The sequence below is a fragment of the Nerophis ophidion genome, linkage group LG03 (assembly GCF_033978795.1).
Source record: "Nerophis ophidion isolate RoL-2023_Sa linkage group LG03, RoL_Noph_v1.0, whole genome shotgun sequence".
NCBI classification, from domain to species: Eukaryota; Metazoa; Chordata; class Actinopteri; order Syngnathiformes; family Syngnathidae; genus Nerophis; species Nerophis ophidion.
In genome coordinates, this window is record NC_084613.1 from 51,205,934 (window position 1) to 51,233,748 (window position 27,815).

The window sequence follows — 27,815 nt, forward strand, 5'->3', positions numbered from 1 at the left end:
CATTTGGTCTGGATTCATGTTCGCTTGACTGCGCTGTGATCTATAGTAAATTTTCACCTCCGGGAATTTTAAACAAGGAAACATCGTGTGTTTGTGTGGCTAAAGGCTAAAGCTTCCCAACTCCATCTTTCTACTGTGACTTCTCCAATATTAATTGAACAAATTGCAAAAGATTCCGCAACACAGATGTCCAAAATACTGTGTAATTATGCCGTTAAAGCAGACGACTTTTACCTGTGTGTGTGCTTAGCGCTCACGCCTTCCTAAAACCCCGTGACGTCACACGTACACGTCATCATTACACGTCGTTTCCAAGACGAAACTCCCGGGAAGTTTAAAATTGTAATTTAGTAAACTAAAAAAGCCGTATTGGCATATGTTGCAATGTTAATATTTCATCATTGATGTATAAACTATCAGACTGCGTGGTGGGTAGTAGTGGGTTTCAGTAGGCCTTTAATTTTTTCATAAAAGTACAAAAAAATGCAGTTTGAATTCGAAGCACTGTAAAATAATGTGTAAAAACACATAAAACCAGTTTATTGATTATTTCAGGAGCAAAATGTTTTTTTATCCACAAACTCAGAAATTATTTTAACAAAAAGTGTCTGAAGATGGTGGTCAGCTATTGTCATGCTCTGGGTTATCACCGAAAAGACAAGATCACGTGTAAAAGCGGCCAAAATTAGTTTCCTCCGTCGGGTGGCGGGGCTCTCCCTTAGAGATAGGGCGAGAAACTCTAATTCGAGAGGAGCTCAAGAGTTAAGCTGCTGCTCCTCCACATCTGGTCAGAATGCCCCCCCAAATGCCTTCCTGAGGAGGGGTTTAGGGCACGTCCGACCGGTGGGAGACCACAGGGAAGACCTAGGACACAGTGGAGATATGTCTGCCAACTGGCCTGGGAACACCTCAATAAATTTCCCTTTTTGGGACAAATAAATCTTATTTACAATATAATTTTTTCAACCTGTGTTAATTGTAGAATATTCATAGTAGCTAATTCTCTGTTGAAAAGGTAAATATTTTTTTTGGTTTGTATGCAGTGACATACAATGTCATTAACATTCAACGCAATCAAAAAGTGCTTTCTCTATACACACGCCTCTCTGCTTTTCATTCATTCATCCACAATAGACAAATACTGAGCCTGAGCAGCAGTGCTGCACTGCAGAGGGACTGACTCATTGCCACCAGGAAGAGGGAAAAACAAGTCACGATACAGGAGAGAAGTCGCTATCCTTCACATCTATTACATGACTTTGGGTCATTTTATGTAAACTCATGACAGCCCCACCAATTACAGTATGTTTCCAGACATTTGGTTTGAATGGAAATGAGCAAAACAACACAGATTATTTACTAATGTAGCCTGTAGTTGGTCAGTAAATAAATACCACTCTCAGTGTGTACTATTTAGCATTACAGAAATTGTAATTTACAGCACTGATACAAGACAGTGAATGAATATGCATGATCACGCACATTGCCTGGGATGCTTCCAGAAAGGTCTACATCATTAACACATGGCTTTTCATGATAATCGTACATACACATATTGCTGGTCCCAGTAAACATCTGCATACTCATTGCCCCCAATGCATTACAGCACTGAGGCATAGCTTACCAATGGCCCTGGCACACACTCTTTTTAATGACTACATTAAAGATGGTTTAGATATCAGAATACCTAACAACTACAGACAAGAATAGAAAGCACAGTCGGCCATAATTCATCAGGGACAACCATTTGGCATGTTTATAGACGAGAGATTATCAGAATGGTGTTAAAACCAGCAGCCAGATAGCCAAAGAAGGGCAAAACACTATGTTGCAAAGATAATGCCCGCCACTGATAAGATGATTGAGTGAATGCCAGGATAACAGGGAGTATCTGACAACTGTTTACTTGGCCTTAAGCAACATGAACATTTGTGTGTATGTACACAATAAGTAGTGATGTATGTTTGAATAGCTAGCCGATAGCTGTTGAGCTATGTTGGGTAAAGGGCTGCTGAATTATTGCCTGACTGTCCTCCCAGCTATAGAGAGGCAGACAAATATGTGTATACGTGCGTGCCTTAGTGTATTTCAGGGGTGTCAAACTCAAATACAGAGTGGGCCAAAATTTTAAACGGAACAAAGCCGCGGGCCAAGGTTGAACAAATTAACCTTTTAATAGGGACCTAAACAAGTTTTGCATTAAATATTGAACAAGCAAGGCTTATATAACTTTAATGACATGCAAAATCCAGTTTCAAATAATCCATCCATCCATTATCTGCCGCTCATTCCCTTTTGGGGTCACGGGGGGGGGGTGCTGGCGCCTATCTCAGCTACAATCGGGCGGAAGGCGGGGTACACCTCATCGCAAGGCCAACACAGATAGACAACATTCACACTCACATTCACACACTAGGGCCAATTTAGTGTTGCTAATCAACCTATCCCCAGGTGCATGTCTTTGGAAGTGGGTGGAAGCCGGAGTACCCGGAGGGAACCCACGCATTCATGGGGAGAACATGCAAACTCCACACAGAAAGATCCCGAGCCTGGGATTGAACCCAGGACTGTAGGACCTTCGTATTGTGGTGCAGACGCACTAACCCCTCTCCCACCGTGAAGTTTCAAATAATAATAATAATAATTAAAAAAATATCAATGGCATATCAAATCAAATTTCAATAAAAATGTAATGCCTTTTTTTCTAATTGCAATCTTCTGAGGTAAATATATATTTTTTTCCACAGGCCAATAATACATTTGAAAATAAAATAACAATAATGAATGGACCAAACATTCAAGCCTTGAAGTAGCAAAAGAAAATGCATGAATAAAATGTTAATTATTGGTCAGTTTGCAGGAAGTTTCTCAGAAGAATTAGTGCTGCAAGGGGTTCTGGGTATTTGTTCTGTTGTGTTACGGTGCGGATGTTCACCCAAAATGTGTTTGTCATTCTTGTTTGGTTTGGGTTCACAGTGTGCCGCATATTTGTAACAGTGCTAAAGTTGTTTATACGGCTACCCTCAGTGTGACCTGTATGGCTGTTGACCAAGTATGCTTTACATTCATGTGTGTGTGTGTGTGTGTGTGTGTGTGTGTGTGTGTGTGTGTGTGTGTGTGTGTGTGTGTGTGTGTGTGTGTAAAAGCCACAAATATTATGTGACATGCTGTTAGTGTGGAGGAAAAGCGGACGTGACGACAGGTTGTAGAGAACGCTAAAGGCAGTGCCTTAAATGCACGCCCCCAATATAGTTGTCCAGGTGGAAATCGGTAGAAATTCGGGAGAATGGTTGCCCCGGGAGATTTTCGGGAGGGGCACTGAACTTCGGGAGTCAACCGGGAAAATTAGGAGGGTTGGCAAGTATGAGTATTAGCGGTGAATGCAGTGTTACAGCGGCACCGACGCTGTATAAGACCGGCTGGCCAGCTCTAATGCTAAATATATATTCCCTCAAGGGCCAAATTAAATTACACGGCGGGCCAGTTTTGGCCCGCGGGCCAGAGTTTGACACCCAAGGTATATTTCATTCCTCAGTGCTTGATTGATTGATTGATTGAAACCTTTATTAGTTCATTGCACGGTTCAGTACACATTCCGTACAATTGACCACTAAATGGTAACACACAAATAAGTTTTTCAACTTGTTTAAGTCGGGGTCCAAGTTAATCAATTCATGCTCATCCTGCATGAAAGTAATAGGATGTGTTTGTAACCAGTGGGAATGATGCAGTATTGAAAAAAGTATGGTTATCTGGGGCAGTGGTTCTCAACCTTTTTTCAGTGATGTACCCTCTGTGAACATTCTTTTATTTCAAGTACCCCCTAATCAGAGCAAAGCACTTTTGGTTGAAAAAAAGAGTTAAAGATGTAAAATACAGCATTATGTCATCAGTTTCTAATTTATTAAATTGCATAACAGTGCAAAATAGTGCTCATTTGTAGTTGTCTTTCTTGATCTATTTGGAAAAGAAGATATAAAAATAACAAAAAACTTGTTGAAAAATAAACAAGTGATTCAATTATAAATTAAGATTTCTACACATAGAAGTAATCATCAACTTAAAGTGCCCTCTTTGGGGATTGTAATACAGATCCATCTGGATTCGTCAACTTAATTCTAAACATTTCTTCACAAAAAAATTTATTTTTACATCAATGTTTATGGAACATGTCAACAAAAAATCTAGCTGTCAACATTGAATATTGCAATGTTGCATTTCTTTTCACAGTTTATGAACTTACATTCATATTTTGTTGAAGTATTATTCAATAAATATATTTATAAGGGATTTTCGAATTGTTGCCATTCTTAGAATATTTATAAAAATCTCACGTATCCCTTGGCATACCTTCAAGTACCCCCAGGGGTACACGTACCCCCATTCTAGAACCACTGATCTAGGGAATTGGTGAAAGTCTGATTTCAGACAGTGTGAGTGGACAGTGGACACAAACATTCATATCAGGGATTTCCCTACCTGTAAAGACTCGTGGCACTACACCATGGCAAAATTAATGTCGCCACACCTTCAAAATAAGTTTTTCTTTTTTTCACGAAAACACTTTTTTTTTAACATGAAAACAATTTTAAGTAACACATTGTATGAATTAAGGTTGCAACTTGTCCAGGGTGTTCCCTGCCTTCCGCCCAAATACAGCTGAGATAGGCTGCAGCACCTGCAGCGACCCCGAAAGGGACAAGCGGTAGAAAATGGATGGATGGACATTGTATGAATAGATATACTGTATGTAGTCTAGTATTTATGCACTATAGGGCATAATACCTCTTAAATATCATAAAAACTTCCTCATTACTTTATTTTGAAGAAAACAAAATGTGTCTTTAGTGCAATTATTGTTTAAGGTTGGGTAAACTACCCTAATTATTTTGAAAATACTACCAACAACAATGTCTAAATTTACACAGTGTGCGTTTTCAAGCCTCCGTTTGGACGTCTCTGTGTGGAGTGTGGATTGTGTCCCTGTGCATGTGTGGGTTTTCTGCAGGCACTCCAATTTCCTCCCACATTCCAAAAATATACATGTTAGGTTCAGTGCCGACTGCAAATAGTCCATAGTTATGTATAAATGTGAGAGTGAAGGATTGTCTATCTGTGCCCCGCAATTGGCCACTTTAATTTGAGTTAGCTTGTCTATGAGCTAGTCCATTGTATGCTAACATTAAGCTAGTGGCATTAGAGTAGACTGACCATACGACCTCTTTTTCCCTGGACATGTCCTCTTTTGCGGGACTGTCCGGGGTGTCTGGGCAGTGTTTCTTAAATGCCTCAAATGTCCGGCTTTTTTTTGGCAACTTTGCATGTATTTCCAATGTACGTCCAGCTTTAAGAGGGGATAAAAACAAAACAAATTTTGAAGATGTGCGCACGCAGCAAAAGTCGTGAGGGAGACAAAACAGGACAATGCATACACTTATTTGTTTTCAAAACGCTTACAAAAAAGTGGGACCCCAAAAATTTACTGTGGGACCCCATTTTTATGACTTGATGGATCCCATTTTGAAAATTCCTAGCGCCAACACTGCTGTCAACAGAGGAGAAAAAATGCTCTATTCACATAAATATATTATTTATAAAGCAAGTTCAAGTATCATTGGCAAATTTTGACCTAGTCCCGGCCTTGGCGTGCTGCCCGCCTTGCCACGCATATACAGAGTATGTGTCCTCTTTTTGGGATTTCAGAATATGGTCAGCCTAAATTAGAGCCAACGTTTATCCTGCATAACTGTATTGCTTTTTTAGTTTATTCCAAATTATATTATTAATCTAACATTATTTCCACATGTATGTGCATGTTATGTGTACATATAATGTACCGTATTTTCCGCACTATAAGGCGCACCGGATTATAAGGCACGCTGTCACAGCTTTTGAGAAAATTTTTGGTTTTTAGGTGCGCCTTATTGTGCGGAAAATACGGTACTTTATTTAGTGTAGTTAGTTTTACAGTAACTTTATTGTGTAGAATATCAACAAAACACCTAGAGTTATTTCTTTCAAATCTAATTCAAAAGACTGTTTACATATTTGGCAAAATAATTGCAATATTCAGTGAGGGCAAAATAAATTGTGGCCTGTGTTACATTTTACAATAATCAATTATTGAAACTGCATTAAACAATGAGAGTACAGTCTAACAAGTAAAATTCCTTGCGTTAAAGCTGATTGCGATTGTGATTCTAATGACATAAGAGAAAAATGTTGATACTAATATTATGAAGTGGAATATTAATAACACTAACATTTGTTTTTTATGTATAAATCAAGCATTTCTTTAGCCTTTTTAAAGAAAATATATGTGTAAATGTACATCAAAATTATCATGTCACATATGATGATGTCATGATGACAACACCCTTGGCTACGCCCCCACTGCCACGTATATAGTGGCAAACTAGGGGAAACCCTGCACATGAATGCTGAAATAACACAAACATACTGTACATAAAGTAGGTGTTTGCATGACAATAGAAATAGCAGCAGCACATACACACGTGCTCCACCCACCTTGCTGAGCTGAACAGGCCTATGTGAGCAGTGGGAGTGACTCTCGAGCCCCGTGCATAAGGACTGGCTACTTTCTGCTGCAGTGCACAAATCTGTAGAGACCAAAACAAAGGGGTTTAATTGAAGGTATGCATGTTTCTTATATATCTGCTTCTCTGAAAAGTAGGCCTGTTGAATGACTCTATTTTAGTGACAACATAACACAAACAATAGCGTCTGAATACCATCAGAGGCGCCTGCAAGTCTCACAGCTTGTACATTTGTCTCTAGTCTTAGAATGACAATGGCATCAAATGTATAGCCCCTAAAAACAGCTGCAGATGTGACTGTGAAATCCATCTTAAATGTAAATGTGATGAGTTGACAAGGTATTTTTAAATCCTGTTCTGATAACATATTTTTAATATGGACTATAGCTCATTAAATGCAAGGTTCCTGTTCCAGACTGTAGCAGTTGGCACATGAAATACTTTATTCTTGATAATAGACTGGGAGGAGAGTGTGTAGTTAACTGGGAGGAGAGCCAATGTGACAGCAGGAAACAAAAGAAAACTTCTGGACCTCCTATGGAGCTCAAAATGTCCTTTCTGAACCGGCATATATCGCCAACCAAAAAAGCAGACTGCTCTGGACAAGATATCTAACCTGAATTTGATTGACTTTTCTTACACATTTGGGAATCAAGATTACAGGCATTTTAGAGACGTATTTCATTAACTCATTTGTGTAATTTCTGTTATTTGACAACTGCCAAATCACCATGTTCAGCATTTATGGGCTTCCTGTCAAAACAGCCTGGGATAATGTGCCCTCTAGTGACAGAGAAGAAACCTGCAGGCAGTTTGATCACTATTTACTGTAATGAGGCTTTCGAAGTCATTAATCTCTTTGGATTTAATTAAAGATACACCAAAGAAAGGCAATGATAATGGATTACTACCTTTAAGATATATAAAAGAAAGTGTTCCGTCTGCTGAACATGGAAGCATTAAAAACATATATGCGCATGCTGGGGGAGTATGAGTTGCACAGTGTGGTACATGTATTTTAAAGAGGGCTGCTTATTATTTTGTTTATTTTGGAAAGGCAATTCTCAGAAAAAGAAGAACTACTTTTGAACATTCTGCAGATATATGTCACAAGATCTCGCAAGATTAAAACGTGAAAATATGTATTGTTTAGAGAACAGCTGCCTTGCAGGCCAAACGCAGTGAGAAGTGTGTGTTTTTTGTTTTTTTTTAAGTCAGAAGCATATCGGTCTGCCCGTGAGCGAAAAATTAGGACTGCACATTAAGAGTTTTGCACACACATGAAACTGAGAGCTAGCAAATAATTAGTGTTGGTGCTCCCTGTGGCAGCAGCACTAGTCGCCCGCCAAGGCGGGCATTGCAAGAGAGACGCAGAGCCGTTCTCCTTCATTTGAGTTCCACAGCCAGTTGGGCACTTGTGTATGTCCATGCAGACTAAACTGTCAATCACGGACACCAAGACGCGACAGAAAAGCACTCCAGACACATTGGATTGCTTTCCCCAGCAGCAAGATGCCACTGCGAGCTGCACAGAGATTTAGAGACCATTTGAATACCTGCAAAGCTCCTCAAAAAATACATTTATTTATATTAACATAATTTTTACCCAATACTTTTGGCTGCAGGCTGGAGCCTCCAGTCTCATTACCTCCTGCCCACTCTGATGTATATAAGACAAATATTTATGTGTATATATGTCCATTGACATTTTGCAAAAGATTGTTTTGTCAACATGGGCAAGTTCAAAGTTGGATCAACTGCTGAATTCTATTTGGGACCAAAAGAGAAGGTAGGATAAAGTATTATTTTCATTTATTCGCACCGATGTGCGACATAAGTATCAGACTGTATCTTTTTAAAAATGTACACTGTTGAAATATATATGTTGAAGATGAACATCACTGCTCTTTGTTCAGATACTTTTGGAGCGAGTGGGATACAGAAGGGTTAATTTGCAATCTAAAAGGATCCACTCCCTATACTCAGAAGCCCAATTAGTGAATACATTAATTTGGGCTGACGCACCTGAGGAGGACTTGGCTCTGAGCTTGACTACTGGAGGACCTAGGTGGTTGACTGCACTGTTTAGAGGCAGTGGTCCATCCCGCATAAGGCGCAAGTCAAGGGTTTCCCCAGCAAACAGCGTCTGGATTGGTGTAAGGTCTAGGCCTGACACATAGCGGCCATTAAGCATCAAAACCTCATCCCCTGGACGCAGACCTGGAACGCAAACAAAATATGTTGGTAGAGAACCATTCACATGCAACACAAACAATGTAGTTCATGTTGTTTTGTCATTGTTGTTTGTACCTTCACTAAAGGCCAATCCATCATGGAGCACCTCACTGACAAATATCCGACTGTTTTTATGGCTGTCTATATTCCCTGTTACTGCAAACCCTGGGAGGATTAAGAAAACCAGAATGTTGGACAATGATGCATCTGCAATGGTGGTTGACACATTCAACTTTGAGATCGACTCACCAAAATCGCAAATGCCGCTCGTTCTGCTCATACTTAGAGTAAACACGTTAACTGGGACCACTTCCAAATGACCACTCATCTACAAAGTAGTATTAGACAGATTAATAAAATGAAATAAACAAGTGGATAATAAAGATGTACACTTAGATTGTTCTCACCAGATCACAGACGAGCTCACTGGGAGCAACACATCGAATCTCTGTGTTGTTTCCTGCCTGCCTGTGCAGACGAAGTCGATGCAGGTCTGGGTCCAGCTGTTTAGCCTGTTTACACAAGAGATTCAAATGCTCAACAGCTTGCTTGCGCAGACTTATCCAAGGTATTTCATGCACCAAAGCTTGGTTTGACAGCTGTGCTATGGTAAAGGCGTGAATTATTCACAGATTTTACACTCAACAATAATAGGTAAACAAAATTGTCTCCGTGGGATTTCTGCATATTTGACAATCTTATGTGACCATGTGAAGTTGACATTGGATGAATAAGTGCGTTGCCTTAAGTACGTCTTTTGTGAGCATTGGTGAGCATTGGCTCTAACAATGCCAATTCAAAAAGTAATTTGACAATGTTTTTTTTTTTAGGAATATCATTTCAATTATAAAAATATGTGTATGCAAATGTTAAAGCTTCACAAATTTGCTACAACCATCAGGCATTTTGCTCTCTCGCTGTAGTCACCCTCACCTTGGAGGCCTCTGAGAGGACGTCCGCAGCTGTCTGTTCCCTTCCAACATTAACTCGGGTTGTCAAGCCATCTGGCATGTGGACACAGGTTATCACGTCTGTACCACAACTGATACTATCCCACACTCCGTCCTCAAGGGGCAACATGGAGTAGATATTAGTGAGCAGGTCCATCTTCTGTAGAGTGATGGGAACAGACAAGAAGAAAAAGAGACGATCAGAGTAAGATAACGCAGGGTTAAAGGCAAAAAAAAGAAGTAAAGGGAAAAAAACAAGGTTTTGAGAGAGGAGCGGTAACAGCACAGATCAATGCAGCTCCATTTGTTGAAAAGCTCAGCTGTGCATCAAACATTTCAGCCAACATGTGCAGCCTTTCAGAAAGTTATCTGACATAGCTTTGTCGTGATCATGTTCACAAGAACAATGATGAGGGTAAAATGACATGGTAGTGACAGCAAAATATATTTTTTAACACACAACACAGTAACAATTAAATTATATGAGTGAAAGTGATGTCTCAGGTAACTCTTAAAATGTAGAAACAGATTTTTTTGGAAGGGGGGCAGCATAAATAATGAAGTTTCAGATGGTATTAGAGCAGAACCTTTTAGACCCAATATTTGCCTCCTAGGCAGCGAAGAGGCAGGGTTATGCCTTAGACTTTATGTCTCTAGAAGGAAAAGCGCCACTGAGACATTTTGGGTCTGTAGCAGACACCAAATTACAGCGGGTGACCACAATTGTTAAGGTACTGGATTTGGAGAAAACAGTGAACCAAACCTCATTGAATGAGGCAGTGTAGTGATTCAGCACTTTGGAAAAAGATGACACAGAGCTGTGGTTTAGACAAGAGGACTAAATGCCTTAGGAACTGGAATGATCCAGGCCCACACCAACATTTGAAATAGAAGAGTAGTGTGTGACAGTGTGTTTTTCTAAGGCTTTGGAGTTGATCGGCAGGTGATGTGTTTCAGAAAACGTGGACTAAGACCCTCACCCACCCAAACAAAAAGCCAAATACGATGCTATACACTATAAATAGTTCCAGCTGAGATAAACACGGGAACACACTAGCCCTTAGAGATTCTTATGACAGCAGATTTCTGTCCAAAATGTTTCCTTAGTGAGTAGTGATTGATGAATACAAGGTGCTACTTAAAGACTCACCTTTACCAATCCATGTAGGGATGTGAGGTCAGTGCTCACTCACCGGGTATGCAAAAACAAGGCAACACAGCTACTGGTTATATAACCGCCCCATTTGTGTCCTCGCATAATGGCGTGACTGGAAACTTAAGATTTGGTTGCCTCTACTGACCTTAGCAGCAGCTGACTTAACACTGTACACCCATTGATGGTCACAGAGGGTTACAATCGGCCAACGGTTGCCTGGTCAACCTACCAATGAGCAAGTAGCAGGGCTGCTGGGAAGGCAAAAGCTTCAACATTGACAAGTAAAGTACCCTCTCTGGTGTGCCAGTGTACGCTACTTATGTTTGCATTCAAAAGGAAAGTTCAGTTTTTCCTCTCAAAAGCGGAACACTTTCTAAAAACAAAAATGAGAAGGAACTGACAGACGGTGGCAACTGGATAAATACCACCTTTCTGCGCAACTTAGCAACCAAAGAACACAAATACTTGAGCCTGGACTAAAATAGATTGGTTGACTTTAAAGAATAAACAGTGTGAACAATTTCAGATAATTTTCCTCTATTACGTCTATTAAAGCAGCATTACTCTTAGTTTCCTTAAAGCTCCACACAATGAACTTCTTTACACTCTGGGACAGTGATGTTGTCCATAAGGGCAAAGTGCCTGCTGGATGGAGGACGTAACCATCAGTAGCAATAGGCAGAATAAGTGTCTGTCCAACATGGATAAAAAAAATACTATCATTTATTAATATATTCTCTAAAAATAAAAATAGTTTACACTGGGAAACAAATCATAAATGGGGCCAGATTGAGGTGGGAAATATGATCGATTCTTCGATGCATCATGATTGGAGCGAGGAGGATTTTGAATTGATGGACAAATGTCAAAACATCGATTATGTACAGTCGTGGTGAAAAGTTTACATACACTTGTAAAGAACATAATGTCATGGCTGTCTTGAGTTTCCAATAATTTCTACAACTCTTTTTTTTTGTGACAGAGTGATTGGAGCACATACTTATTTGTCCCAAAAAACATTGATGAAGTTTGGTTCTTTTATGAATTTATTATGGGTTTACTGAAAATGTGACCAAATCTGCTCGGTCAAAAGTATACATACATACAACATATATTTGGCTACATGCCCCTTGGCAAGTTTCACTGCAATAAGGCGCTTTTGGTAGCCATCCACAAGCTTCTGGTGGAATTTTTGACCCCTCCTCTTGACAAATTTGGTGCAGTTCAGCTAAATTTGTTGATTTTCTGAAATTGATTTGTTTCTTCAGCATTGTCCACACGTTTGATTTAGGACTTTGGGGAGGCCATTCTAAAGCCTTAATTCTAGCCTGATTTAGCCATTCCATACCACAATTTTTGTTTCATTTGATCACAGAACTTTCCTCCAGAAGGTCTTATCTTTGTCCATGTGATGTCAGATGAAACAAATATTTAGCTGTTCTCAGCAATATGTTTGGAGAAAAGGTGAGGCCTTTAATCCCGGGGACACCATCCCTACCGTCAAGCATGGTGGTGGTAGTATTATGCTCTGGGCCTGATTTGCTGCCAATGGAACTGGTGCTTTACAGAGAGTAAATGGAAGAATGAAAAAGGAGGATTACCTCCAAATTCTTCAGGACAACCAAAAATTATCAGCCCAAAAATTGGGTCTTGGGCGCAGTTGGGTGTTCCAACAGGTCAATAACCCCAAACACACGTTAAAAGTGGTAAAGGAATGGCTAAATCAGGCTACAATTAAGGTTTTAGAATGGCCTTCCCAAAGTCCTGACTTAAACGTGTGGACAATGCTGAAGAAACAAGTCCATGTCAGAAAACCAACAAATTTAGCTGAACTGCACCAATTTTGTCAAGAGGAGTGGTCAAAAATTCAACCAGAAGATTGGCACAAGCTTGTGGATGGCAACCAAAAGCGCCTTATTGCAGTGAAACTTGCCAAGGGACATGTAATCAAATATTACGGACGACGTGGCGCAGTGGAAGAGGGGCCGTGCGCAACCCGAGGGTCCCTGGTTCAAATCCCACCTAGTACCAACCTCGTCACGTCCGTTGTGTCCTGAGCAAGACACTTCACCCTTGCTCCTGATGGGTGCTGGTTGGCGCCTTGCATGGCAGCTCCCTCCATCAGTGTGTGAATGTGTGTGTGAATGGGTAAATGTGGAAGTAGTGTCAAAGCGCTTTGAGTACCTTGAAGGTAGAAAAGCGCTATACAAGTACAACCCATTTATCATTTATTTATTAACATTGATTTATGTATACTTTTGACCCAGCAGATTAGGTCACACTTTCAGAAGACAAAAGCTATGCTAGCTGTGGCACTAATCTAGCTTGAATGTGAAGTTGGTAAATAAGAAAATAAATGCTTTGTACACCTCTACAGAAGTGTAACTGGAACTACGTTACAGCAGAGGGTAATGAGCTAAATAGAGGAAATTTGAAAATAAATCAATTGGAAATATGTTACAGCACAGGGTAACCAGTTAAGAGGAAATTAGAAAATAAATCAATTAGAGTTGGGCGTTATTGACGATAAACAATATTTTTGGCCGACAATAGAGCTTAATACAATCGTTATATCGTGATAATGCATGTTGATGACATTCTATCTTTGTCCCGCAAATTTGACAGCGACGAGCAAACAAAAGTGACCTCAGAGCACTGCACACTAGCATTCTTGCTAGCGAGCTAGCGACTAACATCCTTCCACAGTGCAGGGCTGCATTAAAATCTGCAATCCTCGATCCGTGGCGGCAAATAACCTACGTGTCCTACAAGTATCATCTATGGAGGGTGACGAATAGCTTAACATGCTACACTACACACTGTAGGAAGATATGCTAACAGCTGTTCACATACTGACTTAAATGCAAAGTGAATCCCATTACCTCCATTGTTAGCTGACTTTTGCTAGCATTTATTTACAAGTGACAGTATAATGCAAACACAAAAAAAAGCATGTGTTGTTTTCTCACATAATATATAATGTGAATGAAAGGAAAAATGTAAAATAAAAGTGCAGTTAGTGTTAAGAGCAGTATCCAAAGAGAGAAACACATTTAAATATTAAATATATAATTTTTACCGCAGTCCTGGGTTTTTGTCTGCTTATAATTGCAATCATAAATGTAATCATTCATTGATCTTAAACATTTTAAGTACTGTATCAGCATTGGTATGACCAATGCTGCCCCTTGATCAATACACAAACTTGAAGTATCGCCCAAAACTAATGTAAAGTAGCCAACAAAAGAAGAATAAGTGATTTTTACAATCTAACAGAAGTTTAGATAGAACCATGTTACAACAGAAAGTAAACAAATATTAACAGTGAATTAGCAAGTAGATTAATAATAGCTTCAATCAAAAAATGAAATTTTGCAATCAACGTTCCCTCTAAGGTACGCGCCTGTGCAATTGCACACTGCTCACGTGTCCTCTGCGCACGGAAAATCTAGGCCGCGCACAAAATCAAAGATAAGCGCATAACAGCGTGCACGTCTGCCGTCGCTCACATGTGCGCCACTGAATGATCAAGGAGTATTGCCGTTTGCTCAAACATATGAAAAATTGGAGGGAAAATTGGCTGCAATATGTTACCGCATACGTCAGCAGCTACATTAGGAGCCTTGGAAACCCATTTTAAAATGGTTTTATTATCATTTACATACAAAATGCCATCCATCCATTTTCTACCGCTTATTCCCTTTCGGGGTCGCGGGGGGCGCTGGCGCCTATCTCAGCTACAATCGGGCGGAAGGCGGGGTACACCCTAGACAAGTCGCCACCTCATCGCAGGGCCAACACAGATAGACAGACAACATTCACACTCACATTCACACACTAGGGCCAATTTAGTGTTGCCAATCAACCTATCCCCAGGTGCATGTCTTTGGAGGTGGGAGGAAGCCGGAGTACCCGGAGGGAACCCACGCATTCACGGGGAGAACATGCAAACTCCACACAGAAAGATCCCGAGCCTGGATTTGAACCCAGGACTGCAGGACCTTCGTATTGTGAGGCAGACGCACTAACCCCTCTGGCACCGTGAAGCCCATACAAAATGCTATATTGTTTTATATATCGTTATCGCAAGAAGCTGCAATAAATATTTTACAATTCAGATTTGAGACCATATCGCCCATCCCGAAGATTAAGGAGTCAGGAGAGAGAATAATATTCACACAGTATGACAACACTGTCAGCCGTAGATCTAATAATCTTTGTGCACCAAAGGTGGCATAAATAACAGTTAGGGGTATGTCATATTTCAATAACCGTAGGTTATAGGAATGTAACGGTATCAAAATCTGACGGTTTGATGCTATCATCGTATTAAGACCACGGTACAATATTATTGCAGTATATGTCCAAATAAAGACTTAAAAATGCCATAGGGGGTAAAATGAAGTGGCAAGTATGTTTATGATAAACACATGTACTGTAATTGAACGCAAACATAATGATCAAATGTTCTATCCATCCATCCATCCATCTTCTTCCGCTTATCCGAGGTTGGGTCGCGGGGACAGCAGCCTAAGCAGGGAAGCCCAGACTTCCCTCTTCCCAGCCACTTCGTCTAGCTCTTCTCGGGGGATCCCGAGGCGTTCCCAGGCCAGCCGGGAGACATAGGCTTCCCAACGTGTCCTGGGTCTTCCCCGTGGCCTCCTACTGGTTGGACGTGCCCTAAACACCTCCCTAGGGAGGCCTTCGGGTGGCATCCTGACCAGATGCCCGAACCACCTTATCTGGCTCCTCTCAATGTGGAGGAGCAGCGGCTTTACTTTGAGGTCCTCCCGGATGGCAGAGCTTCTCCCCCTATTTCTAAGGGAGCGCCCCGCCACACAGCGGAGGAAACTCATTTCAGCCGCTTGTACCCGTGATCTTATCCTTTCGGTCATGACCCAAAACTCATGACCATAGGTGAGGATGGGAACGTAGATCGACCGGTAAATTGAGAGCTTTGCCTTCCGGCTCAGCTCCTTCTTCACCACAACGGATCGGTACAACGTCCGCATTACTTAAGACGCCGCACCAATCCGCCTGTCGATCTCACGATCCACTCTTCCCTCACTTGTGAACAAGACTCTTAGGTACTTGAACTCCTCCACTTGGGGCAGGGTCTCCTCCCCAACCCGGAGATGGCACTCCACCCTTTTCCGGGCGAGAACTCGGACTTGGAGGTGCTGATTCTCATTCCTGACGCTTCACACTCTGCTGCAAACCGATCCTGTGAGAGCTGAAGATCCTGATCAGATGAAGCCATCAGGACCACATCATCTGCAAAAAGCAGAGACCTAATCCCGCGGCCACCAAACCGGAACCCCTCAACGCCTTGACTGCGCCTAGAAATTCTGTCCATAAAAGTTATGAACAGAATCTGTGACAAAAGGACAGCCTTGGCGAAGTCCAACCATCACTGGAAATGTGTTCGACTTACTGTCGGCAATGCGGGCCAAGCTCTGACACTGATCGTGCAGGGAGCGGACCGCCACAGTAAGACAGTCCGATACCCCATACTCTCTGAGCACTCCCCACAGGACTTCCCGAGGGACACGGTCGAATGCCTTTTCCAAGTCCACAAAGCACATGTAGACTGGTTGGGCAAACTCCCATGCACCCTCAAGAACCCTGCCGAGAGTATAGAGCTGGTCCACAGTTCCACGACCAGGACGAAAACCACACTGTTCCTCCTGAATCCGAGGTTCAACTATCCGGCGTAGCCTCCTCTCCAGTACACCTGAATAAACCTTACCGGGAAGGCCGAGGAGTGTGATCCCACGATAGTTGGAACACACCCTCCGGTCCCCCTTCTTAAAGAGAGGAACCACCACCCCGGTCTGCCAATCCAGAGGCACCGCCCCCGATGACCACGCGATGCTGCAGAGTCCATTGGAGGGTCACCCCTCCAATGGGCTCACCACCCATAGCAGGGGCCATAGATGTCGGGTTCGATGTGAGCTGGGCGGCAGCCGAAGGCAGGGCACTTGGCGGTCCGATCCTCGGCTACAGAAGCTAGCTCTTGGGACGTGGAACGTCACCTCACTGGGGGGAAAGAGCCTGAGCTAGTGCGGGAAGTAGAGAAATTCCAGCTGGATATAGTCAGACTCACTTTGGCGCACAGCAAGGGCTCTGGAACCACTTCTCTCGAGAGGGGCTGGACTCTCTTCCACTCTGGCGTTGCACGCAGTGAAAGGCGACGGGCTGGGGTGGAAATTCTTGTTGCCCCCCGGCTCAAAGCCTGCACGTTGGAGTTCAACCCGGTGGACGAAATGGTAGCCTCCCTCCGCCTTCGGGTGTGGGGACGGGTCCTGACTGTTCAGAGTACCCACCCTTTTTGGGTACACTCGAGGGAGTACTGGAAAGTGCTCCCCCGGGTGATTCCCTTGTCTTACTGGGGGACTTCAACGCTCATGTTGGCAACGACAGTGAAACCTGGAGAGGCGTGATTGGGAAGAATGGCCACCCGGATCTGAACCCGAGGGTGTTTTTTTATTGGACTTTTGTGCTCGTCACAGTTTGTCCATTACAAACACCATGTTCAAACATAAGGGTGTCCATATGTGCACTTTGCACCACGACACCCTAGGCCGCAGTTCCATGATCGACTTTTTAGTTGTGTCGTCGGATTTGCGGCCTCATGTTTTGGACACTCGGGTGAAGAGAGGGGCGGAGCTTTCTACTGATCACCACCTGGTGGTGAGTTGGCTGCGATGGTGGGGGAGGATGCCGGACTGACCTGACAGGCCCAAACGCATTGTGAGGGTCTGCTGGGAACGTCTGGCAGTCTCCCCTGTCAGAGAAAGTTTAAATTCCCACCTCCGGAAGAACTTTGAACATGTCACGAAGGAGGTGCTGGACATTGAGTCCGAGTGGACCATGTTCCGCACCTCTATTGTCGAGGCGGCTGATTGGAGCTGTGGCCGCAAGGTAGTTGGTGCCTGTCGGGGCGGTAATCCTAAAACCCGTTGGTGGACACCAGCGGTGAGGGATGCCATCAAGCTGAAGAAGGAGTCCTATCTGGTTCTTTTGGCTCATAGGACTCCGAAGGCAGTGGACAGGTATCGACAGGCCAAGCGGTGTGCAGCTTCAGCGGTCGCGGAGGCAAAAACTCAGACATGGAAGGAGTTCGGGGAAGCCATGGAAAACGACTTCCGGATGGCTTCAAAGCGATTCTGGACCACCATCTGCCGCCTCAGAAAGGGGAAGCAGTGCACTATCAACACCGTGTATGGTGCGGATGGTGTTCTGCTGACCTCAACTGCGGGTGTTGTGGATAGGTGGAAGGAATACTTCAAAGACCTCATTAATCCCACCAACACGTCAAATGTTCTAATCATATTTATTACTACAAACATTTATTTCTAAACACAAATAATTTTGTGAGAACATACACTGTTTCAAGCAGATGTTTAAGAAAAACTTACAGCTTAGTGTCTTTAAAGTGATGATGTAAGCATCCAGTGTAGCAAGTGCAAAACAATAATGTTCAGTTTTTATTTTCTGAGATGCAATGACCTTTGCAGTGGATATTTTTGTATCAGTTTGAAAAATGAAGGTTCTCAGAAAGGTTCACTTAAATGTTTACTTTTATTAATGTAAATACCTCATTAATTTATATTTAGCTTCGCTGGCTTCAAATATTTTTTCCGAGTGACGGTTTATGAAGTAGTTTGGGTGTGTAGTGTGCGCGCTGCGCTCCCAGCAAATGATTTACCTTGAGGCAGTGGATCGTGAGCGAGTCTGTTTTGGCTTGCAACGCTCCAGACGATAGCAACATAACTCAAATAGTTATGGACAGATTTTGATAAAATGTCCCAAAAAAAAAAGAATCCTCATCTGCTATGAACACGCTTCTTCTGCATGCCTTCTTTTTCTGCTCTTTACAATGTTCGATGCCCCTACGCTGCTGTTCCCAAGGCGTGCAGAGGAATTTGGAAGATGAAGTTAATTTCAAATTTTGCCAAAGCAAAGTGACAGAAAAAACTACACTCAGCAAGTTTTCATTTTATTCCGTGAAGCGTCACGTCATTATTTTGAAGGTTTTGAAACTGCAGTAATACTAGGGGTGCACAATCAATCAAATTTTAATTGTGATCACGACTTTGGCAGCTACGATTCAACAAGGGTGATCATTGGCAGTATTAACATTTAATAAACAGGCTGTGCTGCGTTTCAAACCGAGCACTTTCACAACCAACAGTCATTCAACCACCAGGGTGCGACCGATAGACATTGGACTCATGTGAGAGTAAGACAGTGACGACAGAAGTTTAAGGTAGATCAGCCAAAAATATTTTCTAGATTTAGTTTATTTGGTTGAAAATATAACAAAAAAAATGTTATGCATTATTACATTGGTGCCCTCCCATTACAAAGAGTTACCCATAGGTACTCACGCTCATTTCCCTTAACTCTGGCTGTCATGCTCCCGCGCCGATGAACCAGCAACAAATGCCACGAGTTGCAAAGCAAAGCACTGTTGGTGTGCACATCCAAACAAATAAGCGAGTTGCGAAGACACATTAAGCATTAACAACACATTTCTTCTTTTCTTAAACACCATTGTTTGCCTGCGCTGCGAAGCTGGTTGTTAACAGAGATTCCCTATGAATAGCTACAAAAGCAAGCGTGCCCAAAATACAGAAAACTGCAACATCAACCGTGCACCGAGGGACCCTGTATCCATCCACCTCTGAAACACACAAAAAAATTATGGACGTAATAACGTTTTATTTGGCAGAAGACACAGTACAATGAATGTGCTACTTTATGTCTTTGTGCCTTTTGTACATTTTGTCACTTGTTTGCACTTTATGAATGCACTCTGCAATGGCATATTCATTTTAGTTAGCCCTTTGTCTTCTGTACATTTTATTTTATCTACTAATTGTTTATAGTTTCATTTTGAAATGAAAGCCAAGTTTACTGTTTGTTTAAAATAGAAAGTGCAATAAAATATGTTTTAATTAACAGTGATGAATAATCGTGATTTTAAATATTGATGAAAATAATTGTGATTAATACTTTAGCCATAATCCTGCAGCCCTGGTATTTACAATACAGTTCCCTTCCGAATAGCTAATGAATAAAACATTTTCAATCAACAGACAAAATTTACCAACATCACAGGCCGCAAATACTATGTTTCCTATTGCTATCAGTCATATCCTGGGCTCGACAACCTTTGGCATGAACTAGAACATCCTCTCAAAATCTTGTCTTCCCAGAACAACAGATGTTGTATTGTCTTCTTCGGGAGTCACCGCCATATTTTCTTCAAATTCTGATGACAGGTGTAGCCTGATTTTTAAATTGTTATGTCTATAATGTGTGTTTATATATTTCGTATAACGTGAATTTACTTTGTTTAGGTTTTTTGACAATATTGCTCTGCATACCCTTGCCTTCCGCCCGAATGCAGCTAGAACAGGCTCCCGGACCCCCCGTGACCCAGAGGGGGACAAGTGGTAGAAAATGGATGGATGGATGCTTTGCATACATTGGACAAAGGCTGATGTCATGCAAGCTACCAACAAGTAGAAAGAGTACATAAAATGTACACACATCAATACAAAGTAGCAAAATACAAATACACCCTTCACTTGACTTCATCTCACAGGACTGGTGGAAAATGTCTTTTTAATAGAATCATTCAGGGGATTTATGACTCAAATGTGTGCCAAGTCATTAGGACAGGAAAAAAACTGTGTAAACAAAAATCAATAGAGTCGGGCTATCTTTCCCTCACTGCCTGCCTACATTCCTCCCACCGTGAAATCTTACTTGCCACAACCAAATGACTTAAATCTAGAAAAGATTGACTCACTCAAAGCAGGGGAAGCTCTCACATTTGAAGCAAAATTAAAGCATTTACCCGATGAGAGACTGTATTGTTTCCCAAAACGCTTCCGCTCTCTTTCTAAAACTTTGATAGAAGGAGGCTTTGACATTTGCCACACTCACCACAGGCAATATGAATCACTGCATGCTATGAAACTGCCTAAAATTTGTCCACAACTTTTAGGCTGAGCTGTATTTTTGTTAGCACCAACCACCCAGAAACCCTCTCGCAGCATTGTTTTCTTAATACAAACCCTGTTTCCATATAAGTTGGGAAATTGTGTTGGATGTAAATATAAACTGAATACAATGATTTGCAAATCATTTTCAACACATATTCAGTTGAATATGCTACAAAGACAACATATTTGATGTTCAAACTGATAAAAAACAAAAACAATTGCAAATCATTAACTTTAGAATTTGATGCCAGCAACACGTGACAAAGAAGTTGGGAAAGGTGGCAATAAATACTGATAAAGTTGAGGAATGCTCATCAAACACTTATATGGACCATCCCACAGGTGTGCAGGTTAATTGGGAACAGGTGGGTGCCATGATTGAGTACAAAAGCAGCTTCCATGAAATGCTAAGTAATTCACAAAAAAGGATGGGGCGAGGGTCAAATCGTCAAACAGTTTTAGAACAACATTTCTCAACGAGCTATTGCACAGAATTTAAGGATTTTACCATCTACGGTTTGTAAAATCATCAAAAGCTTAAGAGAATCTGGAGAAATCACTGCACGTAAGCGATGATATTACGGACCTTTGATCCCTCAGGCGGTACTGCATCAAAAACCGACATCAGTGTGTAAAGGATATCACCACATGGGCTCAGGAACACTTCATAAAACCACAGTCAGTAACTACGGTTGGTCGCTACGTCTGTAAGTGCAAGTTAAAATCTACTATGCAAAGCCAAACCCATTTATCAACAACACCCTGAAACGCCGCCGGCTTTGCTGGGACCGAGCTCATTTAAGATGGACTGATGCAAAGTGGAAAAGTGTTCTGTGGTCTGACGAGTCCACATTTCAAATTATATTTGGAAACAGAGGACGTTGTGTCCTCCAGAACAAAAAGGAAAATAACCATTCGGATTGTTGTAGGCGCAAAGTTCAAAAGCCAGGAGTATGGGGGTGTATTAGTGCCCGAGGCATGGGTAACTTAAACATCTGTGAAGACACCATTGATGCTGAAAGGTCCATACAGGTTTTGGAGCAACATATGTTTTCATTCAAGCAACGTTATCATGGACGCCACTGCTTATTTTAGCAAGACAATGCCAAGGCACGTGTTACAACAGCGTGGCTTCGCAGTAAAAAACTGCGGATACTTTCCTGGCCCGCCTGCAGTCCAGACCTGTCTCCCATCGAAAATGTGTGGTGCATTATGAAGCGTAAAATACAACAGCGGAGACCCCGGACTGTTAAACGACTGAAGCTCTACATAAAACAACAATGGGAAAAAAATCCACTTTCAAAGCTTCAACAATTAGTTTTCTCAGTTCCCAAACGTTTATTGAGTGCTGTTAAAAGAAAAGATGATGTAACACTGGTGAACATCCATCCATCCATCTTCTTCCGCTTATCCGAGGTCGGGTCGCGGGGGCAACAGCCTAAGCAGGGAAACCCAGACTTCCCTCTCCCCAGCCACTTCGTCTAGCTCTTCCCGGGGGATCCCGAGGCGTTCCCAGGCCAGCCGGGAGACATAGTCTTCCCAACGTGTCCTGGGTTTTCCCCGTGGCCTCCTACCGGTTGGACGTGCCCTAAACACCTCCCTAGGGAGGCGTTCGGGTGGCATCCTGACCAGATGCCCGAACCACCTCATCTGGCTCCTCTCGATGTGAAGGAGCAGCGGCTTTACTTTGAGTTCCTCCCGGATGGCAGAGCTTCTCACCCTATCTTTAAGGGAGAGCCCCGCCACACGGCGGAGGAAACTCATTTCGGCCGCTTGTACCCGTGATCTTATCCTTTCGGTCATGACCCAAAGCTCATGACCATAGGTGAGGATGGGAACGTAGATCGACCGGTAAATTGAGAGCTTTGCCTTCCGGCTCAGCTCCTTCTTCACCACAACGGATTGGTACAACGTCCGCATTACTTAAGACGCCGCAACGATCCGCCTGTCGATCTCACGATCCACTCTTCCCCCAGTCGTGAACAAGACTCCTAGGTACTTGAACTCCTGCACTTGGAGCGGGGTCTCCTCCCCAACCCGGAGATGGCATTCCACCCTTTTCCGGGCGAGAACCATAGACTCGGACATGGAGGTGCTGATTCTCATTCCGGTCGCTTCACACTCGGCTGCGAACCGATCCAGTGAGAGCTGAAGATCCCGGTCAGATGAAGCCATCAGGACTACATCATCTGCAAAAAGCAGAGACCTAATCCTGCGGTCACCAAACCGGAACCCCTCAACGCCTTGACTGCGCCTAGAAATTCTGTCCATAAAAGTTATGAACAGAATCGGTGACAAAGGACAGCCTTGGCGGAGTCCAACCCTCACTGGAAATGTGTTCGACTTACTGCCGGCAATGCGGACCAAGCTGTGGCACTGATCGTACAGGGAGCGGACCGCCACAATAAGACAGTCCGATACCCCATACTCTCTGAGCACTCCCCACAGGACTTCCCGAGGGACACGGTCGAATGCCTTCTCCAAGTCCACGAAGCACATGTAGACTGGTTGGGCAAACTCCCATGCACCCTCAAGAACCCTGCGAAGAGTATAGAGCTGGTCCACAGTTCCACGACCAGGACGAAAACCACACTGTTCCTCCTGAATCCGAGGTTCGACTATCCGGCGTAGCCTCCTCTCCAGTACACCTGAATAAACCTTACCGGGAAGGCTGAGGAGTGTGATCCTTTGGCACGTGTTGCAGCCATGAAATTATAAGTTAATTATTATTTGCAAAAAAAATTAAGTTTATGAGTTTGAACATCAAATATCTTGTCTTTGTAGTGCATTCAATTGAATATGGGTTGAAAAGGATTTGCAAATCATTGTATTCTGTTTATATTTACATCTAACACAATTTCCCAACTCATATGCAAACAGGGTTTGTAGAATAGAAACCAGCAAAACTTGTCTTCTTAACAGACAAAGCTTGAAAAGTATATGCGAAGTAGGAGCATTTACATTTCTTAATACAGGGTTTCTGCAGGTTTCAACAAGTCAAATGTAATACTTTAAAAAAAAAATTAAGACCATAATGAATACAATTTAAGACCCATTTCAAATCGATAGCTAATAAGCATTATTTATTATCTTAAATAAACTTTACTGAGCACCAAGGCGACATAGCAGCTCACCAGCCGATGATATCAGCATAATCCCACGAGCTAGTTAGCTCTCTATGCTCATGGCGTCGCTATAAATAGTTTTCCTGCGTTGGCGCTAAAATATTATCACTAATAGCTGGTTAATTTTCAAGTCCCAAAATGTAAATGGAATATTATTTGCAGTTTTTGGATTGCTATTTAGAGGGCTTTATGGGCAAAACAGAGGAACTCCTATCGGCTCCTTTGTAAGCCCACTTTTGCTTGCATTTATTTACGGGATAGAATGCATTAAAAAACATACATAATATGTAATACATCTTACAACATAAATCTTGTCTTACATCATGATTGTGAACGATAGGTAAAATCTCCCCTAAAAGTACCGTTCTCCTTTAATTAACCAATGGTTAGGCCTAGCCCGATAATGGTGGTGCTCAATAAATTCTCACTGGGCAGCTTCAGGTATCCTACTTTAGTACGTTATAGCATCCGAAATCATCAAAATATTTAAAAGCAAAACAGAAGTTTATGCATATTTTATATAAAAGTAACATTAATACATTTTTAAGATCTTTAAAAATCGAATTTAAGACCTTTTATGAGAATTTTAGACATTTTAAGGCTCTAAATTCAAATAGCTGGATTTAAAACTTTTTAAGACCCCTAAAGCTCCAAATATTTATACTCTGAAAACCAGGAGGGTGTGCCTGAGCAAGGATGGTTTTGCCCTATCGTAGTGAGAAAAACAACTGTTTTAAAGAAAACAAGCAACCCTAACTGTCAAATCCAAAGACAGTCGTTGAAGTGAAAATTCCCTTCGTAAGTGATGAATATTGTGTGGCAGATCGCTGAAGATCGACTAATCCTTCCATTCTGTTGTAAACAAATGGCAGATATGGCACTCTGGTCACCTTCAAAACCATGACTTGGCCGCAAGAGGTACGCCACAACTCTGTCACGCTGGTCAGTGAGTACATTAAACGGTTCAGAGGGACGGATATGGCATAAGGGCAGTGGAGGTTTAATATTGTAAATGTAATCTCCACTATTCAAACTAGACAAAGGGAGGTGAAGGTAATGACTCACCTCTGTGTTCTTGGGAAGTGCAACATGCGCTTGACCTCCGGCATCGCTCTCAAAGACCTGATATCAAAAAACAGGTCGTTAAAGAGTAGAGACAGCAGGGAGGCACTGAGTCATGAGCAATTATGTGCCTGGCCAGTTCAGCAATACATTGTTATACTCAAACAGTTCTACTATGGTGTTAGGAAGTATGCGTGGTGTGTGCAAAGCTGTGAAGAAAGGTCAGACAAATTACCATAGCTGCATTCTAAACTGACTTTAGATTGTTGAGTGCGCAAGCAAGTCTAGGTGATTCAAACTCCCTGACAGAGCCCACAAAAAAGCCCACAGTTATTTTGTTCTAACTGCTCACTCGTCATCCTGCAGAGATGTCTTGAGTATCATTTGTGGGGAAGGATCACATATCATCTACTTATATTGGAAACAAAAATTTAAATTTTATAATATCGCCTTCTGGAAATATTGAATCTGATCACATTTTTTTTTTTTAACAACCATCCTCATAAATAAGTTTAATAATATACATTGATGAGGTGGCGACTTGTCCAGGGTGTACCCCGCCTTCCGCCCGATTGTAGCTGAGATAGGCGCCAGCGCCCCCCGCGACCCCGAAAGGGAATAAGCGGTAGAAAATGGATGGAATATACATTCAGGAGTATAACTGCTTGTAGACATTATAGACCCTGAAGTAAGGTTTTGCATTGTCTGTACATTAGAAGCCCTGGAAAAGTTACACACAGTCATGTTGTGGTCAATTGGGCTGCACTAATGTAGTGCATTAGTGTAAAATGGACCTTGAGGGACAGAAATGGACTCTTGATGTTTTCTATTGTTTCTGACAATGTAGCTAACTATATTATTGCAGATACCGCAGTTGTAAGAACCCTCATCTGACCTCTGATAATGCTACAGTAACTCTCTCCTCCCAAGAGGAATACATCAATTAAGTGGAAGTAAACAGTACTGCTCCTCTGTAAACTGACTAATTTTAGAAGGTATTACCAACGCTTCCACAAATCCTTAGACTGTTTTGGCCTACTTCCCACAGTCAAGTGCCAACCAGCGTCATACTGTATACATATAGCTCTACTAAAGGGAATTAGGGAGATACAAGTGGGATGTGTAGACAGTCAGAGAGCATGACTCTGGGACAAGATTGTTAAGTGCAGGGTTAAATGGAGTTAGTCAACAAAGATGAGTCAGGTTTGAAGCTGTGGGAGAGGGGGTGCAAGCTACCATGCTGATGTTTATGCTCTAAGAAGAAGCAGGCTGGAGGAAAAAAATTTAGAAATAGGACAACCAAGAGTGATATTGCAGAAAGAAAATCAAGAATGAGGGACAACCAGCACAGGAAACAAGTCAAATGTAGTTGAATTTGAAAGCACAAAACATATGAAGGGGATAAACTGTAGGTTTATTTGGTTGTTCTCACAGTACATCTGTCCAAATCCTTCAAATGTACCGTAGCTAAGACCACTGATGAGATCATCTAAGACAAAACAGTAAGTGGATCCCCTACAATTAAGAGCAGATAAGAAAACAGTTGAGAACTCCCAGCATGTATAAAACTGTTCCAGGAAAACCTCCTGCCCCAAAAAAGTGCTCTTAAAAATGTGGACCTTTTTAGGAAAAAAAAGGAAGGCATAGCCATCTAATATTTAGCATCTTTTACAGCAACCATCTGCTGGTGTCTGTGGGGCCCATGCAAGAATCAGGTATGCCATCCACCACATATGGCTGTTCATAATTGATGTTTGTGCTGCAGTGCCACCTCAGCCTCCTGCACTGCACCATGCTAACTGAGCCTTATTAGAGAAGCTGGCAGGAGCTCCACGGGAAAAGTAACAACTTACACAAATGTCTTGCAACTAATAGACAGGCGTTAACGCTTCAATACCAATGCTACACAGAACAGGTAGTTTGATAATGGCGGAGCAAAGTGTGGATGTTTTTTAGCAGTCAGAACTTAGGAGGCAATGGTTTACCTAAAGAAGAACTTACTTGACACTTAACTAAAAAAAAACAGATGACCTCATAGCATGACGGTATACTCCAGACCAAACTTCACTACTCGTTTTCTATAAACTTACAACTAATGAGCAGAGGTCCATAAAAGACAAGAAAGCAGTTATTTCCTGTAGCATTTCTTTAAATAGGTCCCCTTACAGAGCACATATACACACTCGGTGGGTTATTATTATATCAATAAATAACAAGTGTGGTCTGAGTCTAACTGCAAACCTGACAAGTCTTAAACTCGCACCCTGGGGACTGGTTTAAGAATACGCGGCTGTGTTTTTGTTAATGGTAAGGAGGCTGAAGGATGAGATTATGTGCTTCCAATTAGAATTTCATTTGAGGGAAGTGATGATTGAGTGGAGCATGACTGTAAATAAAACACATATTTTTTTTTCCATATCAAAACTTGCAAGATATATTTTTAAGAGGAAAACTGCTTGGCAATTAAGAGGTGATCTATCAAAAGAAATGTTTTCCCTGTGCTGGCTGGACATCTAGAGAGCAAATGTTCACATACTGTACAAACATGCACCTTGATATTGTGGGAAAAAGCTAATGAATTTGACAAGGGCACATTAAATGAAATGTGTGGTTGATTTCCTGCCACAGTTGTATAAAATCCTCGCTAATCTAGCCCACCCAAGACTTTTAGAACTGTGGGCTTTGATGGAGATTCCAAGGTAAAGTGTGCA

The 27,815-nt window shown here is 42.0% G+C and overlaps 1 protein-coding gene and 1 long non-coding RNA gene across 7 annotated transcripts in view; one reads left to right on the forward strand and one right to left on the reverse strand.

Annotated features, from left to right (window-relative positions):
- The window catches only part of tiam2a (TIAM Rac1 associated GEF 2a), a 262,182-nt gene that overhangs the window by 60,379 nt on the left and 173,988 nt on the right, over positions 1–27,815 (reverse strand). For all 6 annotated transcript variants that reach the window (XM_061895546.1, XM_061895541.1, XM_061895542.1 and 3 more), the window contains 7 exons: positions 25,108–25,164; positions 9,726–9,902; positions 9,200–9,304; positions 9,042–9,120; positions 8,868–8,957; positions 8,583–8,777; positions 6,529–6,620 (listed from right to left, as the gene is read on the reverse strand). In XM_061895546.1, coding sequence (XP_061751530.1) covers positions 6,529–6,620; positions 8,583–8,777; positions 8,868–8,957; positions 9,042–9,120; positions 9,200–9,304; positions 9,726–9,902; positions 25,108–25,164 — 795 coding nt within the window. The remainder of the gene's footprint in view (positions 1–6,528; positions 6,621–8,582; positions 8,778–8,867; positions 8,958–9,041; positions 9,121–9,199; positions 9,305–9,725; positions 9,903–25,107; positions 25,165–27,815) is intronic.
- The window catches only part of LOC133549776 (uncharacterized), a 107,456-nt gene that overhangs the window by 17,065 nt on the left and 62,576 nt on the right, over positions 1–27,815 (forward strand). The gene's annotated exons all lie outside the window — the stretch shown is intronic.